The 24,996-nt window shown below is 41.4% G+C and overlaps 1 protein-coding gene and 1 pseudogene across 1 annotated transcript; both read right to left on the reverse strand.

The window, feature by feature from the left end:
• Positions 1-4,328: 4,328 nt before the first annotated feature.
• LOC140076957 (3-galactosyl-N-acetylglucosaminide 4-alpha-L-fucosyltransferase FUT3-like) lies at positions 4,329-5,669 on the reverse strand. The gene has a single exon (XM_072123768.1). It carries the CDS (start codon positions 5,663-5,665, stop codon positions 4,484-4,486), a length of 1,182 nt encoding a protein of 393 aa, XP_071979869.1. The 5' UTR covers positions 5,666-5,669; the 3' UTR covers positions 4,329-4,483.
• An 8,968-nt stretch (positions 5,670-14,637) lies between these two features.
• On the reverse strand, positions 14,638-24,641 carry LOC140077535 (3-galactosyl-N-acetylglucosaminide 4-alpha-L-fucosyltransferase FUT3-like; annotated as a pseudogene).
• Between the last annotated feature and the right edge of the window lie 355 nt (positions 24,642-24,996).

Consider the following 24,996-nt stretch of genomic DNA (forward strand, 5'->3'; position numbering starts at 1 on the left):
CTGTTAAGAAACACGCCATCTGGAAAGGTCTCTCCATTCTTATTGTTCCTGTGCAGAGGTGGTGAGCTAAAATATGTAGAATCTGGATTGTTGTTCGACTTTTGTTGCCTTGCTTTATGATTAACTCTTCAGCAACTGACTAACCTTTCCGCAACTAATTGACTCCTGGATTGTCGTTCAACTCTTGTTGCTTTGTTTTATGATTAACTCTTCCGCAACTGACTAACTTTTCAGTAATTAATTAACTTTAAAGTGGATTTGAAAGATTTCAATAAGATTAATTTGGGCACTGCCCCACTGTCAATTGTCTGGGACGCCATTAAAATGTACCTTAGGAATTATCTTTCACGTGAAATAAAAAAAGCAACGCAGACAATTCCATAGAGTTGAAAAGGGGCTAGAAAAAAGGGTAATTGAGTTGGAGAAAAAAAAAGAATATATGGTAAATCGGCGGATGTACATAGGAAACTGAGTATTGTACGACAAGAAAACAATGTATATCTCGTTAACAAAGCACAACAATGCACCTTTTTTTGAGGGGGACAAAAAACTTTTGTGAAGGGCATAGACCCGGGAAAAGGTTGGCTGAAAAAATGAAATCTAATACTCCAGGCCAAATAATTAACGCCTTGAAAAAACCATCAGGGGAGATGACTAAAGACGAGAGCGAAATGTCAAAAGAATATGAGAATTTTTTTCAGGATCTATATTCTTCAGATCTACACCCAGTTCACCCAGTGAGATTTCCGAATACTTAGATATGGTTTAGTTGCCCCAATTATCTGACCAGCAAAGAGCTTTGCTCAAGTCCCCAATCACTATCCAGGAACTAGAAGCGACACTTAGCACATGTACTGGGAGCTCATCTCCAGGTTTGGAAGGCTTCCCAATGGAGGTCTATCAGAAACTGGTTGATATTTTATTTCCAATATTGATACAAGTGTGGGACTCCAGTCAGAGGGATGGGATGCTTCCTGCTTCGATGTATGAAGCATGTATTAACCTGATATGTAGGAAGAACAAGGACCCAGCTATGAAAGAATGGTATCTCCCAATTTCGCTTCTAAATACAGATTGGAAACTGTTTGCTAAATTGTTAGCAAAACGGTTAAAGAAAGTAATTACTGGTATCATGCACAAGGACCAAACCGGCTTTATTCCTGGGCGATGTATTAAGACCAACTTGAGGAGGTTATATGGTACTATTCAGTTTGGACAGGGAGAGACCCGCTCCATCCTGTCTCTGAATGCCGCAAAGGCGTTTGACAGGGTGGAGTGGATCTTCCTCTGGGCCGTAATGGAAAGATTCCAATTGGGCAGAAAATTCATCAAGAGTGTAAAGCTATTTTACTCCAAACCCAAGGCTAGGTAAAAGATTGATGGGATGCTGTCGGAGGAGTTCTCTCTGACTAGAGGGACGAGTCAGGGGTGTCCCCTGTCACCCCTCTTATATGCTATGTTCATAGAGCCATTGGCGTCTGCCATTGGAGAAGATAACATACTGGGCTGTGGTTGTGGAGGTCTTAAAGGGGTTATCCGGGTGTTAAAAACTGAGGGCCGGTCTGGGGTGGGCTAGTTAAACATAATAAACATGTACTTTCCCTTGTCCGGCGCTGCCGATGTCCCGCGCCGTGGTCAGTCTCTTCTGTGTGCCGTTTTTTATACAGGGGCGCCCAGGGAGACTCTGGCCGGCCGGAAGCTCCCATCCGACACCATCTCCCAGTGCTTACAACGCTGAGAGATAGGGATGATTGGGAGGAGCCAGCCACATCCCGGACCGGAAGTTCCCTGTGCTCTGCTTCTGTGCCCCTGGGTACGGATCAAAGGGACCGCAGAGAGGGACATCGGCGCCGGAGGAGGTAAGTACAAGTTTATTATGTTTAACTAGCCCACCCCAGCCCGGCCCTCAGTAATTTTTAACAGCCGGATAACCCCTTTAATGATAAAATACTGCTTTATGCAGATGATATTTTATTAAGCGTGAGAGATTCTTTTTCATCGGTCCCCATAGCTATGAGTTTGATAGATCAATTTTCCAAAGTTTCGGGGCTGCAAATAAATTGGAAAAAAATCTATCATATGTAAAATTTTCCGAGGACCATTATTTCAGAATTAATCCCAGTTGATAATAACAGGGTATTTGAATATCTTGGGGTTAAAATCAACACAAAGGTTACCGACTTCCCCAGATTGAATATAGCCCCTTTAGTTGAGAAACTGGGAGAGAGAGTGTGAATATAGACCAAGATGCCCTTGAGTAGAGGAGATAGGCTTGGATTAATCAAAATGGTGGTCCTTCTCCAAGTCCTCTATTCTATTACAAATTGTCTCTGATGGATTTATGATAAATGGTTCAGACCTCTCAGAGCAATCTCAAACAAACTCCTATGGGGGAGGATTATGGAAAAACATCACGAGAGGAGGAGTATCCCTCCCAAATTCAGTTCATTGGTGAATGCAGGAACTCCCATTTTTCCCTAAAGATATAAGAACGACTTGGGGGAGTCTATGAGAATATCTTCTCCACCTTAGAAGCCGGCGTATTGAATAACAAAAAAACTACAGTATGCTCCAACGGCAGTTATGTGTCAGTGGGTGTGGCATAAATATAAGGCTTACTAGGGATGCATGGAGCAATTGAATGGACCTCCTTATGGGGAAATTTACAATTGGGTGAAATTTTCAAATTTGAAGGGGTTGATTCCTAGGACAAAAAATGTTTGAGATATATTGCACATTGTTTCATGAGGGAAAAATGAAAGATTTCAAGGAATTGAAACACAAATTATTGTTAAAAGATACTGGGGCACATTTACTTACCCGGTCCATTTGCGAACCCGCGGCGCGTTCTCCGACGTGGATTCGCGTCCTGCCCAATATCCACCAGGTGTCGCTGCTGCGCCGAGGTCCGCCGGAGTTCACCTTCTTCTCTTCAGTGCATGTAAGCGACACAATTGTTTTAAAAAAAAAACGTGATTTTTCCGAATCTGACGGTTTTTCCGATGGTCACACCCCCTGATTTCCGTCACATGCAAGCCGGCGCCGATGCGACACAATCCGATAGTGTGCGCCAAAAACTCGGGGCAATTCGGCCAAAACAGCAAAATTCGGAAAACCCGACGGAAATGCCCGATTCGGACACTTAGTAAATGAGCCCCAGTGATTATTTTAGATATGCACAATTAAAACATGTTTCAAAAGCTGAAGCTAAAAAAAAATTTTTATTCACTATCACGACTCATGTAAAAATATCCAAATTGTATGTTATGAAATAAGAAAAGAAAAAACTATCTAGAGTATACAAGGGTATTTTGGAGGAAATTAACAAAGGGGTAATCGAGTCAGGTTAAATGGGGTAAGAGTATAAGTGGTTTAAAGGGGTTATCCAAGTTTACTAATAATTTAGGATTGGGCTGGAGCGGGCTATTTACAAATGATAAACGTGTACTTACCTCCTCCGGCGCCGCTAATGTCCTGCGCCGCGGTCCGTTTGATCCGTGCCCCTGTTTGTTTACAGGGGCACAGAAGCCGCGCACAGGGAGCTTCCTGCCGGCAATTTGGCTGGCTCCTCCCATCCGTCCCTATCTCTCAGCGTTGTAAGCGCTGGGAGATGGTGTCGGATGCCAGCTTCCGGCCAAACCGGTGCACAGATCAGACGAACCGCGGCGCAGGACATCAGCAGCACCGGAGGAGGTAAGTACATGATTATTATTTTTAAATGGCCCGCTCCAGCCCAGTCCTAAATTATTAGTAAATTCGGATAACATTGGGATAAGATTTATAAGGAAGTGAAATGGGTATCAATGATTTATAATTTTAAGCTCATACAACTAAACATTCGCTATAGGTTGTATTATTCACCATATATATCATTCAAAGCAGGATTGAAAGTAGACTAAAGCTGTCACCGTTGAAAACAAGATCTTGCTGATATTGCGCATTTATTGTGGTTTTGTCCTTATATAACCGAATTTTGGTTCGAAATATTCGAAGATATTCCAAAAAAAACATGGGCTTGGACCTGCTTTTTGAACCTATTTTGGGAATTTTGGAATATACAACAGAGATAGCTACCTCAAGTCCTGGAAAAAGATTAGTATCTAAACTGTTATTTTTGCATCGTTTGATCCTAATTAAAGAATGGAATGGGGCTAGAAAACCTGGTATTAACAACTGGCGGAATTTTGTTGAAAAAATTTAGAAGATACGAATTTAGTATAAAAATAGATGGTACTGAAGCTAGAATATGGAAGGATTGGAAGATCAGAGAGGAGTAGTCTCTTCAAGGGTGATTTTTTTTTTATTTCTCAGCATCCCCGGCCGGGGGGGAGGGGTGGTGGAGGGTCTGGCGGGGGGTAATAGGGTGATAAGGAATGTGTTATTAATGTATAATGAAGAATTAAGTAAAGAAATGTAACCGTTGAATTGTTATTATGAATTTTGTATCTTTCATGTATCTTTCAGCAAACTTCCAGATCCAAAATTACACATCTTGTAGGAACCACTTGTCCACACTGTGAATGACCTGATACACTGGATTTTCTCTGATTACTTTACATGCTTTGCAGTAGTCATATGTAGGAAATTTATTTGGAAGGGCACGATATTGATGTCTCCAGCTGAAATACTTCCTATACTTCTCATCGTCCTTGTCCAACTCTAGAAGATAAGCAGCAAGTTCCTTGGGACTTGGAAAATCATTTACATGAATGAAGGCGTCTCCAGGTAGAAAACGTTCATAGTTCTCCCGAGATGTTCCCAACACAACTGGAACCGTCCATGTACCAAAAGCATTGGACCATAACTTCTCGGTGATATAATCCTTGTAGATTGAATTCTCGAAGGCCAAGTAGAACTTATATTGTGATATGGTGGCATGGAAATCCCCCGTGCTTAGTTTCTTGTGTCTTGCTCCGTAGACATCAATAGGGATGTGTTTCTTGAACTCCTCATAATAAGCAATGCGGGGGGCTCCAGGGTACCACTTACTGACCACCCATGAGACCAGTTTGGATTTTGGTGGAATGGTGAAGTTCTGAAGCCTCTGCTTTAATGGCTCCATCTGACCATATGGAGTAAATATATCAGAATCTTTTCGGAAGGTCATAGTCATGTTAATTAAGTTATCTAACATCTCCAGGTTCTTGATAATCCGTGGTGGCTCCAAATTCCACCAGATCCAAAGCTGAAAAGGAGGTCTTGGAGCTTGAGGTAACAGATGTCTGCCATACATAATATCTGCATGGTGAAGCAGGACCACATCAGAAACATTATAAAGACGCCTGTCTAATGTCAACTTACACCCCAATATTCCATATTCTGGGCACTTATCTAATGGGGATTGAAGACCCCATGGCCATTTCCAAATGAGGACAACAATCTCCTCCACATTGTTTGAGGGGGGTGTTGTAGGCCGTGAGGTGGACGTGGTGGAACGTGGAGTGGACTTGGCCGTACTTGGTTGGGATGTGGGGAGATGTGGCACCATGTTGGTTTTTATTTCCATCGTGTTTGTGGTCGCTTTTTCTTGACAAACCAACTGTTGAAGATGTGTCGACACTCCTGCGGAGATGTTCTCATGGTTCCATACAAATGCTAAGAGAAATACCAAGGAGACAAGGATGACTACGTAAAGATGCTTGTGGTTGATTAAAGCGAAGACCATTTTTAGCCTGTAAGAAGATTGAGAATTTTCAGTGTTAGTTTTATTGATCAAAATCTATGAATCTTCTATGGAGATGTTGTAATGTAAATTCTATGGCTTTCCAAAATTTCCGCTTTCCACTGATTTTCTACTAGAAACAGCGCTACAACTTTCCATGGGTTGGGTCATGTATGGAAATGTTACATTGTTGAAGTGAATGAACCTAAGCTTCAATAATGCACACAACCTGTAGACAAGTGTTTTAGGAAGAATATTTTAAATATTATTATATAGACTACAAGCAAACCCAATGGGGCACAGTTACCAATCTCCATGCGCCAGTTTTCTGTTGGACTTTGCACGTTCTTTCTAGTGCAAACTGCTTCCGTAGGTATTTAAGAAATTTCTGCTCCACATTCGTCGCACGTGACCTTTTTGTGGCGCGGCTGCACTAGTCATCATGCGACACAAATTGGGTGGCGTTCCGGTGCTCAGTCAGACCGTGCGCCAGATTTATCATGTAAGATCTGACACACTTGTGTTACACTCCCCATGTTAAAGGTGCACCAAAAAAAAGGGGTGCACTCTGATCAGGGCAATGCAGGGGACATGAAGAAATTGCACCAAAAATCCAGAATCTGGCGCCCCCTGCACACTACACAGGCAACTGCACATAGTACAGACCGCACTGTTCTTGGTAAATGTTAAGTCAGATCGTCAACTGTTTTCAGACATGTAGAACATTGAAGAGCTGCATGTTGTAGAGGTTATAGAGAAGTTTCCATGAGATCCTATGGTTACCAGGTCTACCTCTGATCTAATGCAGGTTTGGAAGCCATACGTGATTATATTATGCTGTCAGTGCAGTAGTACATTTATAGCTTCATGTAATGCCTCGCCTCTGGACTTCATTAAAGATATATATATATAGTCTACTAATCCACACTTCAAATATAAATTAATACATATATTTATATGTACAATATCTTTGTGCTAAATATATACATAAATATTCGTATGAACATACCATCCATCAGCAGATGTGCCATATGTAAAATACACACAAAAACGCATAGACGCATACCACATACACAGATATATTCACTTCACACATGTAAATGTACCCTAAATACACTATATATATATTCGGGTATATAAAAAAAATTAACTGTGGACTCACCATTCCGATGGCCCAGGCAGCTCCTATTCTATATTCATGTGCATGACTGGTCCGTGACAGCTCCATGGGCAGCGCCTCTTCTTTCTTCATTCCCCCATCGCAAACACACTTCACAATTAAATATCACCTCCTGCAACTCCAAGTAAACCTACAGCTGTTATTCCTAATATTCATTCACTGCCCCCTAGTCTGACTCGCAGGCTCATGCTCACTAGTAGAGTGGAATAGGTCACTGATCACAACTATGTTACGGCTAGTTAAAACTGACACACAACTCCCCCCCCACCCAACATGCTTCGCCGTATATAAAGCTTCATTAGGGGTTTGGGATATGCATAAGCTTTAGAGTAAATTCTAAAACTACCTGCCACGTTTAGATTCTAGTGGTGAATTTTTATATATAAGATATACACATATACCATATATACAAAAAAATACACACATATACCGTATATACTCGAGTATAAGCCGTCCCAAGTATAAGCCGAGGCCCCTAATTTTAACCCAAATACCTGGTAAAACCTATATAATTTTTTTACTCGAGTATAAGCCGAGTTTGGGTTTTCAGCACATTTTTCTGTGCTGAAAAACTAGGCTTATACTCGAGTATATATGGTATACACTACACACGTACCATTTATAAAGAACACTCATATACAGATATCATATATATATACTGAGCGCTGTGATTATGTACTTTTTATGTAACCAAATTAGTAGAGTTATTCATCATGAGATAAGTGCTGCCCCGATGTGGAATGTGAAATAACATCAAACCTGTTCACACTAATATTCTACTAATAAACTCCCAATTTCACTAAACCCAGGATGACCTTGATTATTAACAATTATTGTCTTTTTAGCATTTGTTTATTTTGTTTGTAGCCAAAAAAGTAAATGAAATGCTCAAAATTTTGTAAGCCAAGTTACCATGGACCACTGAGGACCACCTCTATTGAGAGTCAGAACGTAGAGCGCTCAAAGAGGGTGGTTTGACGTTCCTCACAAAATTGATCTGTTCTATTGGAGTCCTGGAACTGGAGCATTCACTGACCCCCGAAGAACAATGACCCACATTTATCAAAACTAGTGCATTCTGCACAATGCAGTTTGCCTGTAGAGTGTGCAGGGGGCACTGGATTCATGAAATGTGTCACACACTCTTTATGAATTTGGCATCCAGGACCAGTGCCAGCACTGGGCATACCTGGGCAAGTGCCGGGGCCCATATCTGCTGGGGGGGCCATATAAGGTTGTACAGAAGGAATCCATAGGGTCGAGGGGTGGCTTTATAAAATGAATCCATAGGGTGTGAGGGGACTTACATAATATAATCATGAAGGGGCTGTTTGGGATGATAAACTAGGGAATATTTCAGGGAACAGGAGACTGTTTTAGCTTCTGAATTTTTAATGCCGACGGGCCCACTGACGTTCTGCCACCCAGAGGCCTACTGAAACCTGGAGCCGACCCTGCTGGCGCCCCCTGCACTTCTCCGGCAGAATGCACCATTTGTTTCTGGTGCGCTTTCTTCATGCTTTAGAATTATTGTGGAGAACGCCCCTGCAGCTGTGACACAAAACTGGTGCAAATACTTCTTAAATATATGTGCAAGCAGTTTGCACAAACACTTTAATAAAAGTGGTCCATTAACCCTACAGACCTACAAATATTTTACCACTCAACTAAAAACCACAGCAACTGGAATGTGGAATCACCAAAAGTAGCCGAGGTTGTGTACATATCCCCCAAAAACCACCTCTTCATTCTGCCCGGTCACAAGTTGGGAATCGGGGACTTTTGTCCTAGATATGTTAGAAATACCTGGGATGGGAAAACCCCTTTAAATATGAGTATGTATAGATGCATTACAGGGATACAAGGCTTGGAAAAAACTGGAGTGACCTAGGAAATCAACAGGCACTAACAAACCATATGGAAACCTTGGAGTCATCTTATCCTTCATCCACCATTAACCTTCGCTGCTCATGCATAGATAATTTTCTTGGTTGGTCGAGCTTCAAAGTTGAATAATGTATTGCACCTGCTGCTCTATTGTATAGACACTTTTATTTGTCCTTCCAAAACTGGCCAAAACTTTCCGCTTTTTGGAGACCATTTGTACACACGGCTGTGAGCTCATAGCCTGTGTGCACTGAGAATTTCCTGGGTAGGTGATCTTAGTAGTGGATAGAGCGGCTTTGAGGTACAAATCCATCAAATCCAAATGTTTCTAGGAGAAGAAAAGTTTGGACTTTCTTTCTGCTACAAAGACATTTGAGCAATAAGAGAAAACATTTAATTCATGGTTATCTCTTACATGCAACTGTATTTTGGAAATGCTCTAATTTACGGACTTACGGCTCAATACAAAAAAAAAGTTTTACGGAAATTTAATTTGCCCTAAAACCGGAGCTGGTTCAGCTGCACATGGAAATTAATCAGATTCATATAGAATGTAGAATAGAATTATGTCACGTCCTGCTGGAACGTAACTGTAGCTTTAGGGTGTAAAAGGAAGTGCCCAAAATTCCTACTGTTCTGGAGTTGACTGCTAATATAAATCTATCCTACAAATTTGTATACAGGCAGTCCCCGGATTACGTACAAGATAGGTTGTGGAGGCTTGTTCTTAAGTTGAATTTGTATGTAAGTCGGAACCGTATATTTTATAATTGTAATCCCAGACCAAATTTTTTTGATCTCTGTGACAATTGGATTTTAAAAAAATTGGATTGTCATAAGAACCAGAACTAATAATAAAGTTTCATTGCAGACACCTGTGATAAGTGTTACAGCTGATTATTGTAGTCTAAGGATGAAGTACAGTAAATCACCAACATCCAGAGGTCCGTTTGTAACTAGGGGTCGTATGTAAGTCGGGTTTTCTAAAGTAGGGGACCTGTTGTATATGTTTGCATAGTGACAATGAGAAAGCTCTTCCATTCACAGTGTAAATGTGTATCCAAAACAAATTGTCTAAGTCATTGGAACTTCTGTTATTATAGAATATTTATACCATACTTATACTTATCGAATTATTATAGAAATCATATGGAAAATTACTGCAAGTGGCAAACTTTTGCCTACAGAAGAGGTTGTGCTCTCCTAATATTGATCCATCTCCTAGGTCCTGCCATGGGGTCCTTCACTACCCCACATTCAACAAAACCTAAAAGAGCACATGAGTGATATCTGGTCCATATATACTACATTACACCATTTAAAATTAGAAACTTCTTTTATTGATCAATATCATCTAAAAACATCAATGTAACAGTATGACTACAATATATTGTCCCCGGGATTCCACTATTGCATCCACGCAACACAAATCAGCAGTTTAAGCAATGTAAACCCAGGTATCTTAACATGTATAGGTTAATGAAAAAATCCTATAAAGTGCCTGTGCAAAAAAAGTTAATAATCCAACCTAACATGGAGTTGTAACATTGTGGTAAAGTGCTATGTGCCTTTCCTAACAAGATAATGGCAGGATCAGCTTACCCATGCTGTGTGTGGCGGGGATGCCAGTACCCCGACGCGCGTTTCGCGTTACCGCTTCCTCAGGGGGCCTGTGTGTGTCTGTGTGTGGTCTCTTAGGCCCCTTCTACACTAGCGAGTGTGATGCGATGAACTCGCATCACACTCGCAATGCAAGCTGCCGGGAACGCACGGCCCGAACGCTGCACCGCGGGAGTGAACTCAGCATGTCAGTTCACTCCCGCGGTGCAGCGTTCGGGCTGTGCGTTCCCGGCAGCTTGCGTTGCGAGTGTGATGCGAGTTCATCGCATCACACTCGCTAGTGTAGAAGGGGCCTTAGTATTTAAGCACAACAGCGTGTCACGTGGGGAGCAGAGGGACACGCCCGCACCATGTCCGGGAACAGACACAGCAAGAAGCCACGCCCACGACCGCGTCATCGCGGGAGTGGCCCATGCCGCGTCATGTGGACCGCCCAGGTGCCGACGTCACCTCTATCTCTCCGCTGCCTCCCTGGTCCCCGCCCCCCAATGTAAGACGGAGAACACATCCCCGGCTCTGGGAACATGTTACCCAGAGACCGCGGCACGCTTCCGCCACACGGGGCAGCCAGTATCCAGGGAGAGCAGTTTTTGGACAAGCTGTGTGAACAAGGATGGAAACAAATGTCTAATAAGAAGAATGACTAAAAAAGTAGAGAAAACATCATAGTTATTATGATGTAAATATGTATATGGAGAACATTTGAAAAATTGTTACTTATAGACTGAATGGTGAATAAAATAGGAAACTAAGTGTGAAAATTAATGAATAATTCATAGCTATATACTGTAACGGTGTATATAAGTGTGTGGGTGTAACAAAATAGTGATATGGAATTAGGTGAAGTAAAAGTGGAAGTTCAAAGTTGTGCCTCCTAAATACATGAATGTGTTGTATATCAATATGATGTGTTATATTATTATGTAAATTATAGTGCTCATGTTAAATTTAGTCCAAAATTTGATTATGTTACATATGCACCATTTTTCCCTTTTTCCTTTTACCCCACATTCGCCTGATTTTATATGAAGGCACACAAAATTATTGAAATTCATGTAGTAATAAGGCAAAACAACATGGAGTTCATGAGACAATCATATCTGAGCTCCTTGCTTATTGTATCAACTGCTTCCTAATTGCTGAGGAGTGCAGATTTTAGGATTCTTGGATTTTATCGGACCTGCCTGGGTTTTTTTTTTAGTATTAAGGCAGTTCATCCTTGGACGTCTCAATGAGAATACAGTACTGCACATGCAGCGTCTATAATAGAAATTGAGCTATATAATGATAAGAGGTGATACACTTACCTGGAGAGGATCTCTCACATTGTACTTGACCTTCCCCTCAGCTCACCTTATAAGCGTGACACTTCCTTAATGGCATCTTGCCTGTCATTGTCATATTAATGGGATGTTTCCCTGTACTGCTCTTTACCAACAAAACTACTCTTAAACTTTGTAAGATGCTTGTCCCCTAAGCCATAGAACCATAGAACTCAGTAAAGCGCAGGAGAAACTTGTCCTCTGTTTATCTGTTTGGCACTTCCAGGTTGCCTCGAAGCCTCAAAGTGCACACCTCTCCCAGAAGCCCTAGTCTTACAGTCCCCAATTCAGAGGTTCTGGATGTAAGACCCTGTGATTATCCTATAAATAGAATATTATAATAGTAAAGCACTTTAATAGTATGGTCGGACAATTCCCTCTAGGTTATCTTGCATTGCAGGAGAAGAGGGAGGAGGCCGACAGCACTACAGACAGAAGCACTTCCTGGTCCAGCCGTGCTTCTACACAGCGTGGAGAGAACACAGAAGCAGCTGCTTTACAAACAAGATAAGTTCTGGATCCCAAGGGGGGAGGTGACATAGCACGTCTAGCTCTGTATTATTGATTTTGTGAGGCAGCAGAGCTGAGTGTCATTGTGTCCTATATCCATCTCATGACTCTGATCTGTCTCATCTCTCTTTTTCTATGTGTCAGATACTAGTAGACTGTTCAGAAGCTAAATAAAAGTGTAGATAAACCCTGTACCCTGATAATCTAAGCACATTGTCAGCACACATCATCTCATAGCACATAGGAATCATGAAGATTTTACACTGATCACCACTGAGTTATAGGAGTTATAGAACTTGCTTTCATGGGCAAACGCCTTTTAAGATGCTAAATATATGAATGATCTGCTTCCAAATTAGACTCCTAACGCTCCTTTCAGATAAATGTATGCTACGCCCGTGCCATGACCTCTCCATAGGGAGACTCGCAGCCCAGCCGTACATATGGCAGAAGATCTTTTTTTCACTAATGGTACAGCCGTATTGCCCATTAAAGTGAATATGGCTATGTGCTACCCATTCTGAAACGGTACACTACTGGTAGCATCCAGCTGCATTAATACATTTATCTGAAAGGGGCCTGATTATGATTGATCAAGTGTACTTGTATCCACCCATGCCCACCATATCCGAGCTCCCTGATGGAGTAATCAGCTAGATAAGCAGATCAATTTTACATTCCCTACCAAAGATTACCCATCATCCTTTCCACAGACAACCTATCCCTGGACCTAAACCAGATGGCAATACTTATAGTTATCACCATTTTAGTTATCACTCATTTCATGTCATCTTGACTTACTTCATGTTGACAACAATGGGGCACATTTACTTACCCGGTCCTGTCGCGATTCCCGATCCGGACGGTCTGACGAAGATGAAGTCTGGAGTGATTCATGAAGATCGTGCGCCCAAGTTCGTGCATGTGTTGCTTACCCACTGAGGTCCACCGGAGTTCACCTTCTTCCTCCCGGTGCTTGTAAGTACGTGTCTTGCGACACAATTTGGAATGTTAAATCCCGAGTGTTGTCTGCATGCGTCTGGTTGTCCGTCGGCCCGCCCCCAGATCTGTGTCACGTGAAACCCGGCGCCGATGCACCAAAATCTGATTGCGTGCGCCAAAAACCTTTTCTAAATGCGGCGCACATTGGAAATCGTCGGGTATTCCTTAGTAAATGAGGCCCAATGTCTCCAGGTGGAAATAAGTGGATAGTTCTAAGTTTTCAACAGGTTTGCTGTATCAAGCAGGCCTAAATACACCTGTAAGGACATCTGGATCTGGATGATTATGTCCCCACTTGTTCCTGTGTTGAGGGTCCATGGAAATCCATGTGAGAGATCGGGTAAACTCTGGATACACCTCACAGCAGTGGTCAATGAGCCTCATGGACTGAAAAGGGCTCCATTCTCTCATCTGATAAAGTTCTCTACTTCAAGTGATCTTGCATGGGACTCCTTCATCTCAGAGGTGGCACGTCGTGGACTTTTGGTCCTTGTTATGGAATGAATTCTACCTTCCTGAATGTATGGGGCAGCTTTAGACGTGACAGCATAGCCAACATGATCTATAGTTGCGGTGAGCAGAGAATTGGCTGAATTTATTTACTTTAGTCTTGTTTTATTTGCTGTTTTTGACTTTTAACCCATCACCGATTCTTGAATAAACAATGTAGAGCTACCATATCCTTACCTTGGATTTCAGCAGATTCAACAATTCATTTCCTTACATCATCAATTTTTTGGAAAAAATAAGGAAAAAAAGGTAATTTGTAAAGATTATGGATTTAGGTAAAAATTTTATGAACGTTGTTTACAAATGTGTCACCAACTCCAGTTGCAACTCATAGTGCCCAGTGACTTGTCATGTTAGGAAAAAAATAGATTGTTCCCTACGTAAATGGGTCTCTCGGTGAAACATGGGTGGTACCATACTGGGGCACATCTACTTACCCGTCCCTGGTGTGTTCCCCGATGTCCATTGTCTGACTCCAATGCACTGTGCCGCGATTCACTAAGATTGTACGCCCGATATCCTGCATGTGTCTCTTCCCTTCTCAGGTCCGACACTTTCTTCTTCCTGGTGCATTTAAGTTCATTGGATGCGACACAATTTGAATCTTAAATCCAGCACATAGTCCGAATCAGTCGGATCATCCGACGGCCCACCCCCCGGTTTCTGTCGCATGAAAGCCGGCGCCCCTGCGCCAAAATCCGATCACGTGCGGCACAATCCCCTTCTAAATACCTGTCAAAGCCTATCCGAAGTAAATGCGATCCACGTACCCTTAGTAAATAAGCCCCACTGTCTTTTCACTAATTTTAGCATATTTGTAATTATTTCTGTAGCCTTTTTAGCTCTTTACTGTCAAATGGGCATTCAACCCCAGCCTGGACCACCCAGCTGACAGTAGAGAGCCTAATTAGCAACGTTTTAGGGTGGTTTCAATACCAAATAATCTAATAAGGTTCCCTGATATCCGTTGGGTGGTGCCGGGCCGGAGTGGACAGACTAGCGCCACCTATCTGAAAGCAGGGATCTGGAAAGGTGGGGGATAGAGACATAGGCCCAACTGCATCAGAATCAGTGGAGGTCATAAAGATGGAGGTCACCTCCATGTTATCTCTTTCCTCGTCTTCCCAGGCAGCTGTTCCAATAATTTAATAAAAAACATAAACCTCTTTCACAATGGGCTACAATGAACCCCGTTATTTGGAGCCCCAAAAACTTATGAATCTTTTTCCATCTTTAAAATAAAATCTTTACTTTTTATCGAACAACTTTTTTGGCAGAGTTGGTGTAATGTTATTGTCTAATTTGTGAAATCTCCTAATGTAATGTAATGTAACAGGTCAAACAGGTTGGATAAGATTTGGGTAATTTAAATTAACAATGACACCCTGTATCATAGTATAATGATGTGACCTTGTGCTAAGAAAGTGAAGGTCTCCTGTATCTGTGCAATATGGTTTCAGGTACCTTCAGCAAATAGTCCCCCATTATAATGGTCATGCCCATGTACCACCAAATAGCGAATGTTTGGCATTTGGGTTCCATCCATGGGGTTTTTTTTGCCAAAAACAACAAGACTTCTCGCAAGATGTGATTAGGAAATTTATTGTATTACACCGTTTTAGTCTACGATCGACAACTATGACTGACTTAAAGGAAGTCTGGACCTATCAATTCCTCTCGACAGAACGATGACATGCTGGAAACTTGGAGACTACTTTCAACCAGGTGCGGATTAAGACAGTCATGAGCCTTGGGCTGTATGATACTTGTAGGCCCCCACCAGTCACATTATGATTTCACCTTTACTGCCTACAAACGGTACCAGAACAAAGCTCCTTGGGAAAGGAAAGACCTTTTGACCTTGGGTACATGAGTATTGAGAGCCGTCACACATGTATTTTGTGGATTTCAGAGTGTTATTATCTTTACAGGACAGTATTAACTTGGTCAGTGGCCATGGGCTCCCTAGAAGCCTAAGGCTACACTCACACGACCGTATGATTTCTCCAGTCCCGTATGAGCCCGTAGATACGTAACGTTTTTCATCCGTATGCAGCACGTATGTAACCCGTATTTTATACATCCCCATAGACTTCCAGGGCATATGGAACTGAAATACGTGAGAAAATAGGACATGCTCTATAGTTTTATACGGCTAGTATACGGTACAGTACGCTATGATGTAAAAAACGGCACTATAAATGGTTGGACGTATTGTCCATTGAAATGAATGTGGCCATATGTAACCCAATAAAAAAAAACGGTACGTATACGGCCGTTTTCATACGTAGCCTTAGGCCGAATCTGTAGCCCAATTCACACATATTCTTACCCATTACTGCTTTTAAGAGGCTATAATATCTTTTGGGCTTTTCTTCTGACATTTCTTGTCAGCATGGAGTATGCCAAAAATGTTCTATTGTAATAAAATATATTTTACAGATGGTTGTTTGGTCATATTTTTGTGTAAATGTCTATAAAAAGTTTTATGGGACGTGTGTGTATGAGGAGACTTACTGTAGTGCGGGCAGGGGGATTGTGCACATAGATATCGTACTCATTGATCTTCACTTGGTGGTATTCCACTAAATCTATGCGTACACTGTTTTGTGCCTACAGTTTCATACCCTTTGGCCACTAGACCAGTATAAAGCATCACATAGGGGCACATTTACTTACCCGGTCCTGTCGCGATCCCCGATCTGGACTGTCCAACGAGGATTAAGTCCGGCCCAACTAATGCGGTCCGCGGATCCTTAGTAAATGTGTTCCATTGCGTATAAGTTGTTTCTGGAAAGTTCTCACTTTGATCCTATTTGGGTCATGTATATGTGGATCTGACCCCTAAGAACCTCATTTAGTTTAAGAATATGGGACTTCTTTGACACATCTACAGCGTCAATACATAATTTTTTCCCCCAAAACTATTTGTGCTAATATTGCCTTTTGTATGGAACCAGAATGGTACTGCTTTGGACCCCTATGCATGGAGAATGAACAAACTTTTTCAAGTCCTAAACAACTTTGCTCAAGTATTGGATTTCCCAAGATATGCTGAAGAATTCACAATCCAATTGGAGTGATCTAGAAGAAGAACATCTTCGACCTTCCGTCCCACAAGCTATTAATGGACCCATTTTTGGACTACCCCAGTCTGTTTCTTGTCTTTTTTCATAAACTTTTTTCATTATATTTTTTTTATATATTTTTTTCTTATTTTTAGTGTCAACGGAGCCTGTTGATTGCAAAGGTTTTGAGGGCATTAGTTCCTATAAAGAAAAACTAAATATTACCGGACATTATTGGATAGATAGGTAGGGTATACTGTTGAGGCAGATGAGCACATGTAATATTTATGTATGTGTGTATATGGGAAGACTTGTCTTGAATTTCAATGCCCCTCCCATGTACATAAGAGATGGGATACATGCACGTTATAGATGCTGCTATGCAATGTACAATTGCTTTGTTTGCCCACATGTCTATATAATATATTATTTATTGTATTTTTATGTGGACTGTTAGTTTTGTCGGGAGCTTAGTGTGAATTGTTAATATATGAGATCGGGTATTCTTGTTACACAGGTAATATTTACGTAGGGGCTATCCAGGGATCACGAGTGATCAAATTCTTTTGTTTCTTTATCTGTAGCGTATATTTATGTTTTTCGACAGGACTCTGATCATTGATTTTTGGTCTCTTTGTTACAATAGCACATTTGTGATCATCGTTAGGGGCTTTTAGCCCACATTAACTATACCGTTTGGTTGAAGGTTCTGGGTTGCTTTGATACTGTCTAAACATTTTTTGCCCCGGCGGGGGATGCACATGCGTAGCAATACGCTGTCCCGGCTACTCCGGACTTGCACCATAAACTTTGTAAGATGCCGATCTCGTGTACTAATGGGAGGGGGATTGTATTTAAGGTGAGTCTATCTTATTTGGGGCTACTCACCCCTGAGGAAGTCGTCTAGGACGATGATACATGTGGGGAGCCTTCCACCCTTGTTCTTGGTTCTCCTCCCGCCTGGTCAGTCAGGAGTAATGTAGGATGCCTATATTCCAACACTGGAGATACACTCGGGCATTGGCTATTCACACTATTTGGTGACTATCATCCTTTCTGCGCATTTGCCCTTGTGGAACACTTAGTGAAATCTAGTTCATTGCGACGTCTCTCCTTGACTTCTCGTAATTTTGATGAATTGCTGCATGTAGGGACTTACTCTCACGGACCCATGATTGTTGGTCATTTAAGGTTGGGAACATGGTCCTTCCATATGTATTGGGATTTTAAGCATACATTTAGTGGAGGAACCATTATCATCATTGGGTTATTTAACAAGAGGTTGACCTATACCTTGGTCGCCGTTTGTATTGTTTGAACATTATATATTTTTTTTATTGTGATTTTATCTGTCTGAAAATAAATAAAGCTGATATTACATATTATTATTATTATTATTGATGTTGGAGAGTCTTTTTGGTTTATTTCTTTCTTCTTTTGGTTGGTATGTACAGTGAAAATGTAAGTGTTTGCCCATAGACAGTGATGCCAATGGAAGTCTATGTAGAGATTATGGGTGTTCACGTATTCACAACAACCATCAGACAAGGGTTATTCTGTGGGATTCCCACAAGTGAGACTTACATCTATTAGACAGTATGCAGTGGATATGGAATAAACATCCAACGTGGGAATACTCCATTACAAGGTTTTTCTAGGCTGTTTAACTACATTTATTTGTCTTCTAGAAACCATTTTGTTTATTCTTGGAATAGCGTGGTAGTTCTGATTCTCTCTCAAAAATGTACATCGGTGGCAGAACTTAGAAGTCTGACCTTAATTTAATTGCACTCTCCAGGTAGAAAACGAAGGCATCTCCAGGTAGAAAACGTTCATAGTTCTCCCGAGATGTTCCCAACACAACTGGAACCGTCCATGTACCAAAAGCATTGGACCATAACTTCTTGGTGATTTAATGCTTGTGGAATGTGGCCAAATTCCAAGTTTCTTGTGTTTTGATCCATACACATAAATAGAAATTTATTTTTAGTGACCAATTCTGTGGAGAGAACACATATAGTTTCGCCAAGTAGTACATGGCTTCCAGTGTTCCTGAGTTATGTCTTACATGGAAGACATAAGTTGAATTTGAAGTTCCGGGAATGCGGAATTGTAATATTTTTGAATTTAAAGTTCTGGGAATGCAGAAGAACTGCCTGAAATGTGATATTATCAAAATTTGAAGTTCTCAGAATGCAGAATTGAAACATTTCATGTGGTGCCGAACATACTCTCTCTCAGTACACTAACCTTAGGGAAGGCAGCACATGCAAGCCATAGAGGGAGAGCTCTGGCCAAATGTGTCCAATTTTCCCATCCAGAAATTTGAATATGGAGCATCCATTCTTGGGTACAATGGGATATGTGGACAGATTTTCTTTCACCACTTCAGTTACATTCTGCCTCCTGGTACTAAGTGCCCCATTCAATGGTGGTGAAGGTTGACCAGAAGTCAACATGGCATTCCACATTGTCCCAATGGTGGTCTTTCTTCTCCAATGACAAATTCCTCCTTCTCCATTAGTGGAAAAATCTTCCACTTCTGATCGCAAACTGATTAAAAGTAATATTTTTATTTTAAAAAGTTTGTCATTGCTTCAAATGAACTGACGAAGGACGCGATTTGGGCCTGAAATACGAAATAATTTAATCATTGACCAATATCCTTCCTTTGTAGCGTTATGACTTGGGAGGCAATGGAACAGGCTGGGCCAATGAAGCAGCAGTGGGAGCCCTAGGTGCACTTCCAACCGGATTTGAGTGTGGCAAAGATAATCCCATGGAAGCTGAGCCATTGTTTTACATGTAATTGACCAATGCCTCAACTTGGTGTGCCACATTGGGGGCTAGCAGAAAACACCACACACCCTGATGCCTACTTGCATGATAGGAACATGGAGCAGGCAGAGATGGAACATGTCCTCTCCCTGCAGCGGCATCATCAACACCTGCAGCACTATGGCCATATCCCTGTCCCTTAATTCCTGCTTTCCAAATTTTAAAAGACCTGCAATACCAAACAATACGATGAGAGCACCTTATCAATCAAGGTATTACTATGCACTATTCACCGACAAGAAAACTTTCTACATATTTTATGTGCTAATCACTATGAAGAGTACATTTTTAATCCATGTATTACTGCATGATATTCACTATGAAGAGAATTTTTCCCATGCTGGGAGAGGGAGGTGACATCACGCAAGTGCCGAAAATTCACACCTCTCGTGTGATGTGAATAATTAGTAGCCCGGAGCATCGGGAATCTTGTCCCTGTGCTCCGTGCTACTAATTATTCTTTCCTTTCCCTCTGTGTCTTAAAATTTCCCAGTAATCTGCAATTCTTCCATAGTGTGGTCCTCTCTGGAAAAATGCGCAGCTATTGGGAAATCTTTCCTTTCACTTTTAATAGGAAAGAATGAGAGTATAAATTAAGGAGGAGATTCAACACCTTACAAAGTGGTCTTAACATTCATGCCAGCTTCATGACCTCCTACCTCTGACCTGGAGGCCACAAGCAGATAAGAACCAGAGCTCATGTGTCTCGCCTCACAGGTTTTTAGTGTGTTTATTACCCTCCTGTCATAAATAAGTTGTCCCTGCATTTATCAATCTGTTGTTTTTAATTTTTTTTAAATATCATTTGATGATCACTGCCTACTGTGCATAAAATGCTGTGAATTTTTTGTTTCATGAATAACATCATGTCTGGCGAAGAGAAGTAGTATTCTCGAAAGCTCACCATCAAATATGGTTAGCCTCAAAAAGGTATCACCTGATTTCTTCATTCTTCTTCTCCAGGGACAAAGCGTTCATATTTTTCCCTAGAGGTGCCCAAGACAACTGCGACTGCCCATAATTCCAGCATCATGCCATAGTTTTCTGTAATGTAATCCGGTTACACGGAATTCTCAAATGCCAAGTAGAACTTTAGAACTTGTACTGTGATATGGTTGACTGAAAATCCTTGTCCCTTCGTCTCTTGTGTTTGGCCCCATAAATATCAATTGATATGTTCTTCCTGAGCTCCTCAAATTCTATACCACGTACACCTTGATACCATTTGCTGACCACCCAAGCTACTAATTTGGATTTTGCTGGAATAGTGAAGTTCTGAGGTTCCTTTAGATATTCAAGATGACCATAAGGAGTAGAGATATCTGAGTCCTGGCGGAAAGTCAAGGTCATGTTAAACAAGTTATCCAGCATGTCCAAGTTTGAGATGATAATTGGTGGCTCCATGTTTACCCACACCCAACGTTTAAGAGGATTTATTGACCACTGAGGCAGTAAGTTTTTATTGCACATAACATCTGCTTGGTGGATGAGGATGATGACGTCTGCTGTACTATAAGAACCTTTATCTGTGGACAGTTTACATCCCATTATTCCAAATTGTGTCTCACTTATCTAATGGTTAGTGAGCTCTCCAAGGCCAACTGCAAACCTGTAGATGAGTCTCTTTTTCTGGAGGGATGACTGGTGGCCCTATTTTTACCATATATGCTGCTGTTGGACACCTCCAAAATGTCAAATTTATGTATTTCCAGTTATATGTGAGAACAAACATGAATGAAACCAGGACAATTATGATGATAGGATAATGATTCATCATTGCAGATATGCTGTGCTCCTGCAGATTTACTAAGGGTCCGTCGGACGCATTTCAACCAGATAGTAATAAAATATAGTCATAAAATATAGGTAGCTATAAAATGCTTACAGGTGGCGTTACAGAATGAATATTTGCACTTTCCTAGCACTGTAGATATAGGATCTCCCCGGCTGAAGACAATAGATGATGCCACAGCTTATTTCCTCCTCCTCCCTGTACAATGACCTCTATATAGATAACACTGACCCATCATTACATCACTACTGACACTAGATGATGTCACAGCTTATCTCCTCCCCCTCCCTGTACAATGACCTCTATATAGATAACACCGACCCATCATTACATCACTACTGACAATAGATGATGTCACAGCTTATCTCCTCCCCGTCCCTGTACAATGACCTCTATATAGATAACACCGACCCATCATTACATCACTACTGACAATAGATGATGTCACAGCTTATCTCCTCCCCCTCCCTGTACAATGACCTGGATATAGATAACACTGACCCATCATTACACCACTACTGACAATAGATGATGTCACAGCTTATCTCCCCCCCCCCCATGTACAATGTCCTCTATATAGATAACACTGACCCATCATTACATCACTACTGACAATAGATGATGTCACAGCTTATCTCCTCCCCCTCCCTGTACAATGACCTGGATATAGATAACACTGACCCATCATTACATCACTACTGACAATAGATGATGTCACAGCTTATCTCCCCCCCCCCCATGTACAATGTCCTCTATATAGATAACACTGACCCATCATTACATCACTACTGACAATAGATGATGTCACAGCTTATCTCCTCCCCTCCCTGTACAATGACCTACATATAGATAACACTGACCCATCATTACATCACTACTGACAATAGATGATGTCACAGCTTATCTCCTCCCCCTCCCTGTACAATGTCCTCTATATAGATAACAATGACCCATCATTACATCACTACTGACAATAGATGATGTCACAGCTTATCTCCCCCCCCCCCATGTACAATGTCCTCTATATAGATAACACTGACCCATCATTACATCACTACTGACAATAGATGATGTCACAGCTTATCTCCTCCCCTCCCTGTACAATGACCTACATATAGATAACACTGACCCATCATTACATCACTACTGACAATAGATGATGTCACAGCTTATCTCCTCCCCCTCCCTGTACAATGTCCTCTATATAGATAACAATGACCCATCATTACATCACTACTAACAATAGATGATGTCACAGCTTATCTCCTCCCCCTCCCTGTACAATGACCTCTATATAGATAACAATGACCCATCATTACATCACTACTAACAATAGATGATGTCACAGCTTATCTCCGCCCCCTCCCTGTACAATGACCTCTATATAGATAACACTGACCCATCATTACATCACTACTGACAATAGATGATGTCACAGCTTATCTCCACCCCCTCCCTGTACAATGACCTCTATATAGATAACACTGACCTATCATTACATCACTACTGACAATAGATGATGTCACAGATTATCTCCACCCCCTCCCTGTACAATGACCTCTATATAGATAACACTGGCCCATCATTACATCACTACTGACAATAGATGATGTCACAGCTTATCTCCGCCCCCTCCCTGTACAATGACCTCTATATAGATAACACTGACCCATCATTACATCACTGACAATAGATGATGTCACAGCTTATCTCCACCTTCTCCCTGTACAATGACCTCTATATAGATAACACTGACCTATCATTACATCACTACTGACAATAGATGATGTCACAGCTTATCTCCAACCCCTCCCTGTACAATGACCTACATATAGATAACACTGACCCATCATTACATCACTACTGACAATAGATGATGTCACAGCTTATCTCCGCCCCCTCCCTGTACAATGACCTCTATATAGATAACACTGACCCATCATTACATCACTACTGACAATAGATGATGTCACTGCTAATCCCCTCCCCCCTCCCTGTACAATGACCTCTTTATAGATAACACTGACCCATCATTACATCACTACTGACAATAGATGATGTCACAGCTTATCTCCTCCCCTCCCTGTACAATGACCTCTATATAGATAACACTGGCCCATCATTACATCACTACTGACAATAGATGATGTCACAGCTTATCTCCTCCCCCTCCCTGTACAATGTCCTCTATATAGATAACACTGACCCATCATTACATCACTACTGACAATAGATGATGTCACAGCTTATCTCCGCCCCCTCCCTGTACAATGACCTCTATATAGATAACACTGACCCATCATTACATCACTACTGACAATAGATGATGTCACAGCTTATCTCCTCCCCCTCCCTGTACAATGACCTCTATATAGATAACACTGACCCATCATTACATCACTACTGACAATAGATGATGTCACAGCTTATCCCCTCCCCCTCCCTGTACAATGACCTCTATATAGATAATACTGACCCATCATTACATCACTACTAACAATAGATGATGTCACAGCTCTATATAGACTTAATTGACCTCTATTAGTAAGATTGGAAAATAATAGCATATTTGAGGAACATGTGATTGCAGTGACATCTTCTCCTCAGTGACCTGTTCTTGTCATGGAGTAGTAGGAAGCTTTTGGCAATCAACAGATGTATACTGTAATGAAGTACACAAGTTTCCATTGTGAAATGTTAGAGAGTAGGGATGAGTAAGATTCCATTTGAATCTAACAATTTACCAGCACAAAAGTAAATCCTAATCTTTACTGATTCGATTGGATGAATTGTCCTAGTAATTAGTTTATGGCCTTCCCCTTAACACTAATTTCAAATATTCATTGAAACTGAACTTTTTATTTAAAAAAAAAACCTCTGTTTTAGAGGATTAAACTTGGTTATGGCCCAATTTCCTGAAAAATAGGAACAACATTGGTTTGGACCACTTTGATTGGGAACTGAATTGTAATTATTTGAAATATTCCGCTAAGCTTCAGCCAATCTAATCTTGAATGATTCGTTCAAAGAAAGATGAGGATTTGAATGGTTAGACATTGACATGCCGAAACCTTTGTTTCCAAGTAGTTAAGCCAAGACCAAAGGCTTCCTCCCCTAAACATGTTAGAAATATCTATATTTTGCTAACACAGATCCCTACATTGTACTAAAAAGATTCAATCTCATCGAAACCCTGGTGCCTACAGTTGGGAGTTCGTTCCTTATAGAAGGGTTGATTAATATTCCGCATCATGTCATAAGGCTTTCTGAAAAAGTCAAGCTTGATGTTAAAGGTTGTGCCTTACAAGACAGCTGAGAGACAATGGGGCACATTTACTTACCCGGCCGCTTGAGTTCACGAGGTCCGGAGTGTCCGACGATCAGGCAGTCCAGCGCGATTCACTAATATCGTGCGCCCGATATCCTGCATGTGTCGCTTCCCCGCTCAGGTCCGCCGGAATTCACCATCTTCCTCCCGGTGCATGTAAGTGCTTGGCTGGCGACACAATTTTGAAGTTGAATCCCGCGGTTTGTCCGAATCCGTCGGATCGTCCGTTGACCCGCCCCCAATTTGTGTCACATGAAAGCCGGCGCGATTGCGCCAA

This window comes from Engystomops pustulosus, chromosome 9 (genome assembly GCF_040894005.1).
Source record: "Engystomops pustulosus chromosome 9, aEngPut4.maternal, whole genome shotgun sequence".
Classification (NCBI taxonomy): Eukaryota; Metazoa; Chordata; class Amphibia; order Anura; family Leptodactylidae; genus Engystomops; species Engystomops pustulosus.

Excerpts from the sequence above, each read along its gene's own strand:
- LOC140076957 (XM_072123768.1), bottom strand. The coding sequence starts at position 5,665 with ATGGTCTTCGCTTTAATCAACCACAAGCATCTTTACGTAGTCATCCTT.